Source organism: Podarcis liolepis (genome assembly GCF_965112155.1).
Source record: "Podarcis liolepis genome assembly, chromosome: 12".
In the NCBI taxonomy this organism is placed as follows: Eukaryota; Metazoa; Chordata; class Lepidosauria; order Squamata; family Lacertidae; genus Podarcis; species Podarcis liolepis.
This window is the reverse complement of record NC_139563.1, coordinates 25,930,890-25,945,601: the sequence shown is the minus strand read 5'-3', so window position 1 is coordinate 25,945,601 and position 14,712 is coordinate 25,930,890. Positions and strand designations below refer to the sequence as shown.

The window sequence follows — 14,712 nt, the reverse complement described above, 5'->3', positions numbered from 1 at the left end:
AAAGTGCCCTTGCTGGGATTTTTCATGGACTGGCCAACAACAACAAAAATAAACAAAGGTTTTCCAAGCCTCCACCATTCTGAGGCACTCATACGAATCTGGGAGCCAGGGGTGAACCTGTGGCCCTCCCAGTGTTGCTGGACTACAACTCCCATCATCCCCACTAGCAGTGCTTTAGTCTTATCTGGATTGAGCTTGACTCTCACCCGGACCATTACTGAGGCAAGACAACAATCCAGCACATTCACTGCCTCACCTGGAAATGTAAAGAAGCAGAGCTGTGTGCCATCAAGATATTGCTGACAAAATAGTCCTAAGTGCTCTCTCTCCTTTTAGTTTCTTCCTGCCAAGCCTCTCTTGTTAGTTTCCATTTGGTTCTCCCTAAAGCCAGCTTCCAATGCAAAAGTGTATTTTGGCTGTCACGTATGAGCAATTAGTGAAAGAGAAATATTGGAGGAGGAGGAGGAGGACATCCACCTAACTTTTGAATTCAGAAATGCTCTTTAAGTGCAGAATTAAAGGCCACATTGCACAATATACGGCAGCTGCATTGAGTTAGATCAACAGCCCCCTTCTTCATTGCAAATCATGGTGGGAGCAGCTCTAAAACAGAGAAAAGTGCAGGGAGCAAGAGCACTTTCAGAACACCTGTTTATAGAGCATTCATAGGTAGCAAAGAATGATGACTGGCTATTTAATGAGCCTTCACTCTGATTTGTCTGCGGGGAGGTTAGATGATGTTGCATCAAAGCAAATCTCAACCTAGTGCATTTTCCCACTGCTTTCCTTATTGAAATAAGTCCAGTCTTCTGGGGAAGTGGGTTTGCTGCACAATGCCTTCCAATCAACCACACTTTCACAAAATGATTTCTGCACAAAATGCAACTCAATCCCACCACAAAATAGCCACTGCTCGGAAACTCCCTAACTGAGCATACACAAACGAACTGTGAAGCAATGAAATTTGATCTTTGAAATTCTAACCGGGCAACCCTAGGAGAAATTTAGTGGCACGTGCAAAACTTTTTGTAGTGTTTGTCTCCCTAAAAAAATTATTTGATTTTTTTTGTCTCCCTAAAGGAGGAAATGGACAGAAAGAGAATAAACTGATTTCTTGGGTCACTTGAATTGAGTGCAGCTATAGCTCTAGTTGGCAGTGACAGATGTAACAAGAAAGCATAAGGAGACTAAGTAAATCCACACAATGGTAAACTGAATGAGAACCAGCTGCATTGTAATTTCTTTCCTTCAGGTTTAATTCAGGTGAGGAACTATACCGATTTAGATATATATTAGTAATTTTGCACTGATTTTCATATGCATTTTTGTAATATTTCATTTAAGTTGTCTTTCGTTGCTTCAGTTTTTTGTACAGATCTTTTGTAATATATTAAGTGGCATAGTTATTAAATAATCAAAATCAAAGAATAAAATAGTCAGAATCGGGCATTCATTGATGGGCTTTAAAAAAACAAATAAGGTGGGTTGAGAGCATGCAAGAGAGTTCCTACACTTTCTGTATTTTCAAGCGGGACTTTTCTGCAACAGCAGAGTAGTTTCCACAGACCTGAGGAGGGTCTTACGTGGGACATCCCACAAGGAGGCTTCCCCACTACACAAAAGTCATCCTCAAACCTGAAGAAGGTGATGGAGACAGAAGACAGAGCTAGCATGCTTGTCTACTCTCCCCCCTCCTCATCAGCTTAGTTAAGCCTGGCAGTGAGTACCTGAATAGGGCCAGTGGATGTCCTTAATCAGCACCCTGATGAGACAATGGACTGGATGAGGGCCAATAAACTGAGGTTCTGGAGATGACTGAGCTTTCCCCTAAGCGATCAAGTTCACAGTCTGAGAGATGCTCACTGATCCTGCAGTGCTGCTTGAGGCAGAAATTGCCTCATCTTTAATCAGGTTAGGATAATATACCAGCTGCAATCCTATAAGGGGCTTTAAATTTCATGCAGAGAAATTGACGCATATGCCACCTCCCTCTTTCCTTCAGGAACAGCCCAAAACTGCTGTGAGGACAGTCCCTCCATAGTGACCCCAGCACATAATAGGGGGACGGAGTCAGCATGGAAAGAGCACCTCCAATCTCCTCCGGGCCTTATAAAATGTTATTGCTCTGCCACTGGCTTTATAGCCACAAATGACTCCACATTTATTATTAAAAGTCTTGAGCATTCCTATACCGTGTCTGCCACAAAAACTGCCAAAATGCACTGCATTGTCTTTAAACTATGCTAAAGAGGTATTCTAATATTAGAATGCCTTGAAGAATCAGAACCTAATTTGGTAAAAAAAGAGAGAGAGACTTGCTAGTGATCCAAAGTGTTTAGATTTTCACCTTTTATGTATAATGCCCAACAGAGAGAAACAGATGCCCATTCCTGTTCTTTCTTAGCGTCAGATTTTCATTAGCTGTATTCATAACAGGCACTCTCTTTAAATGTATGACTGAATGGATCCATACTTAAAACACAAATCTTTACAAAGGCTGGAGAGGAATAACTGGCATTTATGAATGCCCCAACTCTTCCTTTCTTGGGGGAAGAAGCCCAGAGCTTGAAGGGGGGGGTCTGCTTTGTATGCAGAAGGTCGCAAGTTCAATCCCCATCATCTCCAGAGAGCTACTTCCAGTCAAATGTAGACAATATTGAGGTACACAGAGCAGTGGTCTGACTCAATATAAGGCAGCTCCCTATGTCCCTTGCCTCCACAGCAGTCGCCTTTCAGCTACTGCCACTTCTTAAATCCTGGCATCTCACTGTTGCCACGAAGGAGGCTACCCCTCTTCCCCAACCCTACTACCAACCCCACTATTATAGTCAACGGTAAGTTGTTAGCACACCTGTGTTAATAAGAGACATTGCCTTGGTCTCTTGACCTGAGTCTCCTATTTTCATTGCTGCATTGTTTAAGGCAATTTTGTGTTTGCGCATATTTTAATTACCAATCTTTATAGGGCAGTGGTCAGAGTGTTGGGCCCGGAAGAAGAGGGTTCAAACCCTCACTCACGGATTAAGCTCACGGAGTGATCCTTGGACTAGTCACTGTCTCCCATCCAAATGTACCTGAAAGGGGAGTTGTAAGGATAGCATGGGGGGGAGAGGAGAGAACCATGTCACACCACCTCGAGCTCCTTGGAGGAAAGGTGGGATATAAATGTAATGCAACTGGTTTATCTTCTTTATAAACCACACAGAAGTCTATTTATGCATTAAGCAGTATACTACTAGTACTAGTACTAGTACTAGTACTAGTACTAATAATAATAATAATAATACCACCACCACCAACAACAACAATAAAGTAAAAGTCGTGAAGCAGAACCTACAGAAGTTGTAGCCTCAATAGCCAAAGCTGAGACGAGCCCACACACTGCTGTGCAGCCACAAGATGTGGTATTGTGCTGCCACTTGGATCTCCTTTGGGTGCCTCCTCCTTGAGGGGTGCGGAGGGTGGCAACACAAGAATGGGTCTTCTCTGCAGTGGCTCCCCATCTGTGGAATGCTCTCCCCAGGGAAGTTCGCCTGGCACCTTCATTATACAGCTTTATGTGCCAGGCAAAAACGTTCCTTTTTAACCACGCCTTTGGTTGACCTGATTGACATCCTATGCCAGGCTTCCTCAGCCTTGGCCCTCCAGATGTTTTTTGGCCTACAACTCCCATGATCCCTAGCTAGCAGGACCAGTGGTCAGGGATGATGGGAATTGTAGTCTCAAAAACATCTGGAGGGCCAAGGTTGAGAAAGCCTGTCCTGTGCCCTTTTAAAATGTGGCTCTTTTTTGGGGGGGGGTTATTGGGTTAATATTATTATTATGATTTTATATACTGTGATCTTTTCTGTGAACTGCCCTAAGACCTCCAGGTATAAGGACGGTATATAAATTCAATCAATAAATAAATATCTTTGCGCCCCATCCTAGGTGCTTCATGTCTGATAATAATATTGTTCTTCTGAACTGTGGCATCCATAATACTAAGTGCAGAAACTCTGAAGAGGCAGTAAAAATGCCTGCAAACTAGCAATGTGGAAATGGGAATGAGTGTAGAACTAGATCTTTGCCACTGCACTGAATGGGCATCCTCAGATGACTATTTTGTTCTACAGAAGCTAAATAAGAAAAGAAAAAAACACTGGTGGCTAGAATGAAAACTGTACTGTTTTCAGTTTCCTGTTTTTGTTGTTGTACACCAGGGGTCTGCAACCCGTGGCTCCGGAGCCGCATGTGGCTCTTTTACACCTTTGCCGCGGCTCCGGGGCGGATACTAGCGAGGGGAGGAGGCGCATTGTGCGCCCCAACACTCCCCACTGTGGCGGGCGCTGTACTGGCTATGACGTCGCATGGGGGCGGTGCATGCGTTAGTCACGCACCATCCCGACGTCACCTTCCCGCCCGCTGTCAGATCGCAGCTCCGGAGATATATTTATTTTAAATGTCGTAATGGTTTTGCGGCTCCCAGTTTTTTTCCGCTTCAGAAACGGGTCCAAGTGGCTCTTTTTGTCTTACAGGTTGCAGACCCCTGTTGTACACCATCCTGATATTTTATGATGTGGCAGTATAGAAGTAACTGAACAAAACAACAACATAACATACATGGAGAAGTTGTGGAGAGGGTGGTCAGATGATGATGAGGAATAGATCAGAGAGCTGGAGGAACCCAGGAAGGGTACCAGCGGGTACAGGGAGGAGGAAACTGACCCAGAGGACTGTGGGCTCAGTGGGCTGTGGGTAGAAGTCTGGATCCTGTAGAAGGGCATAACAGGTTGTCAAAAGAGTACTCCACCCCTGTGACAGTGGATACCCCACACCCAATGCCACCAGCACTAGAGCTGCCTTTCTTGGCCCTCCCTGTCAGTCAAGAGCCACACCTTTCTAAGGAGTCGCTGAGAGAAATGATCTGGCTCCAACTCTATGCCCAGTTCCAAGAATCTGGCAGGAACAAATCTCACGGAGCCAGCCTCTATGGAGATCACTTCTCATTTGTACGCAAAAAAAAAGGACCAGACCACTGGGTGGAAAAGCTTTCCTTCTTGTTGTTAACTGCTGTTACCTGAGGGTGTAAGATGTGGGGAAAGCCAGTGTCTAATACAGCTTCCACCTGGAGGCTGCTTAGAGTATAGCAGCAATCAGCAATGTCCTGACAGCCACGACTTCATCAGAAGCACAATTCTGACAGAATTACAAAACACAGGTGCCTTGCTTTATAATACTGAGCCAAATAAAAACAAGCTTTTGAACTGGGGTGAGGAACCCTGGGCCTAGGGGTCGAAAGCAGCTTTCCAGGCCTCTTTGTCTGGAACTTTCCTCTGGCCACACCCCTCACTGGTCTTGCTCTAAGCCAGTTATAGGGAACCTGTGGCCCTTCACAGCCTCTTGGACTCCAACTCCCATCAGCCCCAGCCAGCAAGGCCAATGGGCAGGGATGCTGGGAGATGAAGTCCCACTCCTGCTGTGAGCTCTCCTCAAACGTGTCTTGGTGGGAATGGGCCTTTGAACTGCCTCTTGCTTGCCTGGATAGAGAGGGGCATACATGGGCAGGAAGCTCTGTCATCTGTGGGGCTGCAATAGGCAATGGCAAGAGCCCTTCCCCCCTTTGGGTCCCCATCCCTGCTTTGGAAGACTGAAATGTGGCTTGGTTGTTTTATAACTCGGCTCCCAATTTGTGTTCCCTCACCAGCACTATCTGCAGCCAAGTTAAGACAGCTTAATCGCATTGCATGCAGCAAGATGAAAATATATTCATAACAAAAATGCCAGGGTGCAAGTTCTTACTTTTACTTCCACCATCTTTCCGCCGTGTTCAATGTGCCTCTCGAGGTATTCTGAAGACAGCAGATCACTGAAATGACAGGCAAGGAGTGCTCCGTTATATGACATTTCCTCAGCATGTAAACATTGGCGTTTAAAAAGCAAATACTTTTTTCTCAAATGTTCCTACACACACAATAAAAACACTTGACAGTTAGCTCCAGCAAAGCTACATTCGAAATGTGTCATTTTCCATAAAAGTAGCTATTCTGAAAAGGAGCTGCCGGTGTTTTAAAAATCAGTGACCTAAGAGATGCAGATAGCAGACAACCCAAACCCCAAACAGATGTATCAAACCTAAAAAAAATAAAAATAAAAAATACAGTAAAACAAACACTACAAAGCAATGACTCGTTTCTTTTCTAACTCAAGCATTTCAGTGTTTCTATGTATAACTATATAATAATATGAGCCTCTAGGTTTCAGGTACACTCCCATTATTTTTGTCATTGCTGTAACAATTACAATTCTTTCCGATAAAAACATACTAATTTTAGCAAGTAAGTATAGAAATCAAGATGGCTCCAATGGATTTTCACCTTACTTAAAGCAGTAGTTAAATATCATTTTTCATAAGGAGATTGAGCATTTCGTGAGGCAGTGTGGGAGAAATCAATGAACTATTTGTTCACACTGTTTATTTGTTTTAAGAGCTATGAAATAAGGAGCTGCTTCTGACAAGGCCGCACATTTTGAAGTGATATTTCTATTTGTCCCGAGGAAAGATTCTGCTTATAGAATTCTCAGTTATACATACAGAAAAGGTGGCTACAAGTGCAGATATCTGAGAAATTCCAGAGCAAGGGCAACTAATTCTGTAGCATCAGTAACCAGCTCCATGCTATGCAGTGCTATCCTTCCATTCTACCTGACGCTGAGTTGCTAAATTGAAAGTTTGGTGGTACTAATATGAACACAATGTATATGGCCCAATAAACTCTGTTTGGCCACTGTCGTTTTAGCATGTGATAAACATTGCAAGATCCAACGATTTAATGACAAGAGGGGGTGAAAACACTAGTGTAAATGAGAAGTTTCCCTATACCAACTTTTTAATTAGAGAAAAGGTGGGGAACCTTCAGTCAAGAGGCCAAATGAGTCTACATAGAGTTGGAAGGGACCCCAAGCGCCATCTCATCCAATGTCCTGCAATGCAGCAATCTCAACTATAGCATCCATGACAGATGGCCACCCAATCTCTGCTTTAAAATCTCCAAGGAAGGAGAGCCCACAACCTCCTGAGGGAGTCCGTTTCGCTGTCGAACAGCTCTTACTGTCAGAAAATTCTTCCTGATGTTCAGTCGGAATCTCCTTTCATATAACTTGAAGTGACCAGTTCAGGTCCTAGCCTACAGAGCAGGAGAAAACAAACTTGCTCCAATGCTCCATCTTCTGTATGGCAGCCCTTGAGATATTTGAAGATGCCTATCATATCTCCTCTCAGTCTCCTCTTTACCAGGCTAAACATACCCAACTCTCTCAACCGCTGATCATAACGCTTGGTTTCCGGACCCTTGATCAACTTGGTTGCCCTCCTCTGCACATGTTCCAGCTTGTCAACATTCCTATTAAACTATGGCACCCAGAAATGGACACAGTACTCCAGATGTGGTCTGACCAAGGCAGCACTATTAATTCCCTTGATCCACAAGAAACTACAGTTCTGTTGATGAAGCCTAGGATAGCATTAGCTTTTTTGCTGCTGCATCATACAGTTGACTCATGACACAATTCTCATTTAGAAAACCCACCAGGAAAGCCAACTTCTATCTACAAGAAGTCATGTTCAGAGATATACCCAACACATACATTTAAAAAGCAAAACAAAATTTGACCACACCCTAAGGAAGAGCAATTTATCATTCAAAAGTCTGGTGGTATAAAAAAAAGGTTTTGCCTGGCACCGGAATGCATTTATACCTTGCTTGAGCATCAGGAATATATTTGAGGGCTAGCTATAACTAGTTTTGCCAATTTCTGGCTGTGTTGATGAAAACCAAACAGCAGAACGGGCTTGCATTCCATACAAATTTAAAGCTGTAATCCTGTACACACTTTCTTAGGAGTAGGCCCCCACTGAATTCAGGAAGACTTACACACCTCAGGAGGCATGCATAGGATTGTCCCGCAAATGCTTTATTTTAGTGCCGCTGACAGCTTGTTTACTGATACAAAACAGAGAGTGCAGAACTCCCACCTCACTTGGAAACCATCCTCTTAACGCTGCTGAGAGTAAAGAAGAATTTTATGAATCAAATAAAAGCATTTCTAGAACACATTGCCAAAGTTTTATGGCTCTTCTTTGCAAACACCGCCACATCATACCAAACTGGGGTGGGAACTGATTTGTGGGGAAGGGCCATAGCTCAGTGCTAGAGCACATGTTTTGAATACGGAAAGCTCCATGCTCAGTTCCTGGCACCTCCTGCTAGGTCTGGGAAATATTCCTGCATGAAAGCCTGGAGAACGGCTGCCTGTTGGATATAGACAATACTAAGCTAGATGGGCCAATAGTCTGAAATCAGTATAAATGCAGCTTTCTGTGTTCAATAGGAGCATTATTTGTTTTTAACAAGATGCAGGCTAATGTTTCCCAGCGTGGAATGACAAAAGCCCAGTTTTTAATAAATACTGCAAACATCTTGCAAAGATTTATGGGAGACCTAACAAAAATGCAAGCCACTAACATAAGGCAAACAGCAGTAGAAGTTTTAATATGGCAAAACAGAATAGTACGCCACACATGCCATTATTGCTGTACTTAAAGGGCATAGTTTTTTTGTTACAAGGAAATAATTGGCTTTTATTAACCTTCACGGTGCAAACAAAAAATCTAAGCAAATGCACAAGAATTGGCACTTGCCCTTGTGGCATAAAAGCACAGATTTGCTTTTGCAATGAAATCATTTGCATTTGAATGGTGACAAATAGCATGATTCTTTTATGTCCCTTGAAATCGGAATAGTGTTACTTGACAGCAGGACTACCCTGAAATCCTACTAGCTTGAAAGTGGTGGTAGTGAAGGAGGAGGCAACATATATATTAAGGAGCAACAGCTCTAAACCAACTTTAGGCTCACAGGCAGACATTTTTGGTTAAAACAAGAATAGCGTAAAATCAATGCAGAACAGCCAGGTAGTCAGATTTCTTGGAAATCTAGAATAATCCTGTTGGGTTAAAAGGGTTAAAATGTAGACCAATCGGAAAGCTGGAGGAGGAGCCTACATGTGTATAAAAAGGCTTAGCCCAAGGTTTGTTAAGAGTTGTTGGTGGGTAGTTGGTTGGTTTTAGTGAGTTGGCTGGTTGGGAAAGGCAGTGGGAGAAGCAGTTGTCAGGCAATTGGAAATAGAGAGACAGTTAGGGCAGTGGGTTCTTGAGTGAGGGGAGGTGGAAGAGATAAAGGTAAAGGGACCCCTGACCATAAGGTCCAGTCGTGGCCGACTCTGGGGTTGCGGCGCTCATCTCACTTTATTGGCCGAGGGAGCCGGCGTACAGCTTCTGGGTCATGTGGCCAGCATGACTAAGCCACTTCTGGCTAACCAGAGCAGCACACGGAAATGCCGTTTACCTCCCCGCCGGAGCGGTACCTATTTATCTACTTGCACTTTTTGGTGTGCTTTCAAAGTGCTAGATTGGCAGGAGCAGGGACCGAGCAACGGGAGCTCACCCTGTCGCGGGGATTTGAACTGCCGACCTTCTGATCAGCAAGTCCTAGGTTCTGTGGTTTAACCCACAGCGCCACCCGCTGTTCCTGGTGGAAGAGATAGAGAGAGGGAAATAAGACTAAGAAAGTAAAGAGTAACAACGTTTGGAATGCCATAAAAGTTTGTTTGTGTCAGAAATAAAATACACTCTTCTCTATTAATTTGAGAACCTGACTGAGACTGAAGTGATTTTACCGGGGAGGACCTGGTTGGTGGCAGCGGATTAGTGGTGTACGGGTCAATAGCCCGTGAGACGATCGGGGGCTCTGTACGACCGCCACACCCATTTCGAGTCCTACTGATCCCAAAATACCACCAGCAGTGTTTGCATACATCTATGCAAGCAGGGTGTTCCACCCGTGTACCAGGAGTTCCTCCAGAGCAAAAGAGGATGTCCCTGCCAATGGCACCCATCTTCAGAAAAGCAGCATTCATGCTGACTCTTACGCCTCCTCAGCCAGACTCCAGATGAAGATATGATGGCTCTGTTAAGCACATTAAATATTGATGAAATTGTATGATAGTGAAATTTAGAAATAAGTACTTAGTCCTTTATCAGCCATCCCGGGGACTTTGCACTCCTTGGCTAGAACACTGGAAGGCAGGATAGGGTTCAATTCTTACCAAGCAATCAGGGGGAAAGAGATGTAGCTCAGTGGCACAGCACACGCTTCTCGTGCAGGAGGTCCCAGGTTCAATCCCTGGCATCTTCAGGTAGGGCTGGGAAAGAACTGTGGCTGAAACCCTGGGAAACTGGTGCCAGCCAAGGTTGACGATTCTGAGCTAGAATGGTCTGGCTCAGTACAGTGGTACCTTGGTACTCGAACGGCTTGGCTCCTGAACGCCACAAACCCAGAATTGAGTGTTCTGGTTTGTGAACATTTTTCGGAAGCTGAACGTCCGACGTGGCTTCTGATTGAGTGCAGGAAGCTCCTGCAGCCAATCGGAAGCCGCGCCTTGGTTTTCGAATGGTTTCAGGAGTCAAACGGACTCCCGGAACAGATTAAGTTTGAGAAGAAGGCACCACTGTATACATCAGGAGCAGGTGTCAGGAGCAGATGAGCAAAACTCACATGTTGTCAGTGAAGTTAATTCTTTGTTGAAGGAAACAAAGACAGCTCAGGAGGCCAGGCCGAGAGAACACAGAAACTCTTCCCGGTGGAACTTGCAGTTGTGAGGACTGAAGTTACCTGCCTTCCCACAGCTCCCTAAGTCTCTTCCTCCCCCAGTTCCTCCCCAAGCAATCTGAGGCTCTGTTGCCTTGCCTGTCTTTGTTCCTCTCTTTTCATACGTCTTTGGATTATGTGAAGGAAGCCAGGTAGCTCAGCATCTTCAAGATACATATTGTAGTGTTTGACAGAAGAGTAAAATCATGAGCACCACTATAAAATGCCCATTCAAGGGATGTAAAAAAGTTATACAAGAAAGCCACAACTAATCTTCTACTTCAGCTGGCAAACTGTTGTTGTTTAGTTGTGTCCGACTCTTCGTGACCCCATGGACCAGAGCACGCCTGGCAAACAGTAGACCTCTTAATTGCTTAATCACAGACTTGGGAGAGAAGAAACTGAGCCAATCCTAATTATCCAACCGCAGACTCCAAAACATGACCACGGCATCTTGAGTAAACCACCATCAATCATTTATGTACAACAAACACGCTAGATTAGAATTCAGCATGCACAACAACTAAGGCTAATGGCAGCATCTATTGCAGAACTACAAACATTTACATTAAAAATCCAGACACAATGCAACTTTAGGTTAGAAAACAGGTTATCCTTTCGGTTCAGAACTTCTGGTGCCACATTGTTTATAGTGTATCAACACAGCAGCAACAAGGGAAAGGAACCAATGGTTCTCCAGCTGTTGGACTACAACCTCCATCATCCCTTGGCCATTTTGGCTGGGGCTGATGGGAGCTGGAATGCAACAAAATTGGGGATTGGGGCACAGCTTCCCTATCCCTACCCTACAGCCTCCATTATGGTATCTGGGAAGAGATGCATGGACTTGTTGACACTGCAGGCAAAAAGCAGGCTGTCTGCCTTCTGTTTAGGTGCAATGGTAACACACAAGCAATCATCCTATAGCTTTCTGGGGTGCTTTGCACTTTTAATGAGCATGCATAACAGAATCCCCCCACCCCCAGGAGATGCCACATAAAAGTTAACAAAATTCTAGGAACAGCCGTGGTTCAACTCCAGATCTGGTGGCAAAATTAAAGACTTCCCTTTAAAAAAAAACTCACTTCCTCCACAATGTTCATCAAACTCATATAACCACATTGTTTCATGGCTCTCTGCATCCTGCCCCAACACCAATTTGGCAAAAAGGGCAGCTGCAGCTTTGCTTTTTGGGAATCTAATCTGCCAACCTGCCTTGGAAATGAACATGTCTAGGAAAACGCAAGAAGCACCAGCAACAAAATATTGCAGGGTATCCTACATTCTGTGGTACCGAGCATGCTGAGTCTTCAGTGGGTTGTTTGGGGGATCTTTAGCCCCCTTAGTTTTTAAAAGCAGGGTATTTTTTGTCCCCCAAATATGTTCCCTCTTTTTTTCTCACTGGCCCTGTTTCTGGCTATACTGGTAGCACTCACCATGACTTCACTATTAGAAGGAGTTTGTGTCAGTCCTTTGCACACCACATCTTTGGTGAATCAGTCTGTGAAGGATGACTATGAAATAGAGGAACTGCTGATGAGACATGGCTTCTGCTGTGTTACTCAGTACGATGCCAGTTTCTTCCCAGAAGTGGGTCTGCTGGCAAGTGGAGGTATTGTGACATTAGTGGGGCTGGATTTCCTCTCCTTCATTCCTCTTGCAGTAGATCCACTTACAGGAAAGGCCTAGAACCTACTGTGCAAGCGAGAATCCTTCACCAACAGTAGGCTGACCTACAAAGAATATCCTAACAAGACTATTTGTTCCTAAGTAATTCCATTAATGCTCTTTCTTTCTGCAAACATAGCAGAAAGGGAACTTACTGGAACAAGGATGAGGGATTTTTAAAGAGCCTGTCCTTCCTTGTAGAAAGAAGTTGGCTGGTACATGCACTCTCATGCTTCACTATGTGTTTTGTTTTATTTTACTTATCTTTAGGTGCCAGGTGAAAACATTTTCTTTCAACCAGGCGTTTGGCTGATTAACATGAGGAGGCTTTTAAAACGTCTTTGTGGGAGTGTGCTTATTGATTTGTTTTATTATGTATTCTGTGTTCTCATTTTGCATGTTTATGTTGTGAACCACTCTGTGATCTTTGGATGATGGGGAGCATACAGATCATGGAATCACCCAGGGCCATCTACTCCAACCTACTGCAATGCAGGAATCTCAACTAAAGCATCCATGACAGATGGCCATCCAACCTCTGCTTAAAAACCTCCAATGAAGAAGAGTCCACAGCCTCTCAAAGGAGTCCATTCCAGCTCTTACTGTCAGAAAGTTATTTCTGATGTTTCGTTGGATTCTCCTTTCTTGTAACTTGAACCCACTGGTTCGGGCCCCACCCTCTGTAGCAGCAGAAAATAAGCTTCCATGTGACCGCCCTTTAGATATCTGAAGATGGCTATCATATCTTCTCTCCATCTCCTTCTCCTTCTCCTCTTTTCCAGGCTAAACACACCCAGCTTATTTACTATTTAATAAATAATAATAAAATAATGGACACAATTAATTGAAATTTTAAAAAATAACAATCTTGAAACGTGTGACTTAAGATAGTCAGGCAGATGAAAACATCTTCTTGGCAGTAGCTCTTCAGAGTTTTGGATGGGGGTCTTCCCCAGTCCTACCTAGAGAAGTTGAGGATTTAACTGGTGACCCTTTGCATGCAATCCATCTGCTCTAAGCACTGAACTACCCCAAAACCTACTAAGGCTGGGGTCCTAAAGCACATTTTTAATAGGGCAGGTCCTAGTGAACCCAGTGGGACTTATTTCTGAGTAAACACACTGTAGGGTTGCACTGCAAACCAGCATTTCCCACCACTGTAAGTGGTATTTCTGCCATTCCCACCGCCATTCACGACTTTTAGGTCCTCAGCCATTTCAGTGAGATTTTGCAATGCATTCTCAGTTCTACATCCTTGTGGAATCTCCCTCAACACTACTAAATTATTGATAGTTTAAAAGAAGGAAAAAACCCTGTTCTGATGCACTATGTGCTATTTATAACCAGGGGAGGAATCAAACTACACAAGGATGCAGCAGCTCTGTGCTGCTTTTCAGCTGTCAAGCACAATGTATGCAGTTGCCAATTTTAGAGCTAACCAAAGAATGGAATTTTTATTTATGAGAATGTAATGGGGATCTGGGGGGACGCGGGTGGCGCTGTGGGTAAAACCTCAGCGCCAAGGACTTGCCGATCGCATGGTCGGCGGTTCGAATCCCCGCGCCGGGGTGCGCGCCCGTCGTTCGGTCCCAGCGCCTGCCAACCTAGCAGTTCGAAAGCACCCCCGGGTGCAAGTAGATAAATAGGGACCGCTTACCAACGGGAAGGTAAACGGCGTTCCATGTCACGCTGGCCACGTGACCTGGAAGTGTCTGCGGACAGCGCTGGCTCCCGGCCTATAGAGTGAGATGAGCGCACAACCCTAGAGTCTGGCAAAACTGGCCCGTACGGGCAGGGGTGCCTTTACCTTTTTAATGGGGATCTGATAATTGTAACAATTTCTATGAAGGGAGAAATGAAATCAAAAAGAAAAACAAATCTTTAGTGGTGCCAATTTTTTAAAAATTCACTATGTAACACTACGCCTATCAAATTTGGTGTAAACTCCCCAAACCCCAATAAATGTGTATATATTGTGATTTTTAAAAAAGCAGCAACAACCCTAAATGTGGTGGAAATCTCCTTCCAGAATAAAATGCCAAGTTATTTTAGTGCATCAGATTAGTCACATGAATAAAACAAATTTATGTTAGCAAACGAAGCAAGATCCAATCCTCAGAATACATCAACACAAAAAGTACATCAAAACAAACCTTTTCCACCATATGGTAGCTGCATCTCAAGTCACAGCAACATACCTGTCAATTAATTCTGACGTGAAATGTTCATTCAAGAACAAACACGTCACCTAGGTGCCATCTAAAATGGATGAACAGTTGCATTATTTCCCTAGCCCAGGGATGGGGAAATCTATGGTCCTCTAGAGGCTCTTGGACTCCAACCTCCATCATCCCTG

The 14,712-nt window shown here is 44.2% G+C and overlaps 1 protein-coding gene across 4 annotated transcripts in view; it reads right to left on the bottom strand.

The window, feature by feature from the left end:
* ADAM22 (ADAM metallopeptidase domain 22) overlaps positions 1-14,712 on the bottom strand; it is a 126,730-nt gene that overhangs the window by 72,220 nt on the left and 39,798 nt on the right. For all 4 annotated transcript variants that reach the window (XM_083467399.1, XM_083467398.1, XM_083467400.1 and 1 more), the window contains exon 4: positions 5,782-5,848. In XM_083467399.1, coding sequence (XP_083323525.1) covers positions 5,782-5,848 — 67 coding nt within the window. The remainder of the gene's footprint in view (positions 1-5,781; positions 5,849-14,712) is intronic.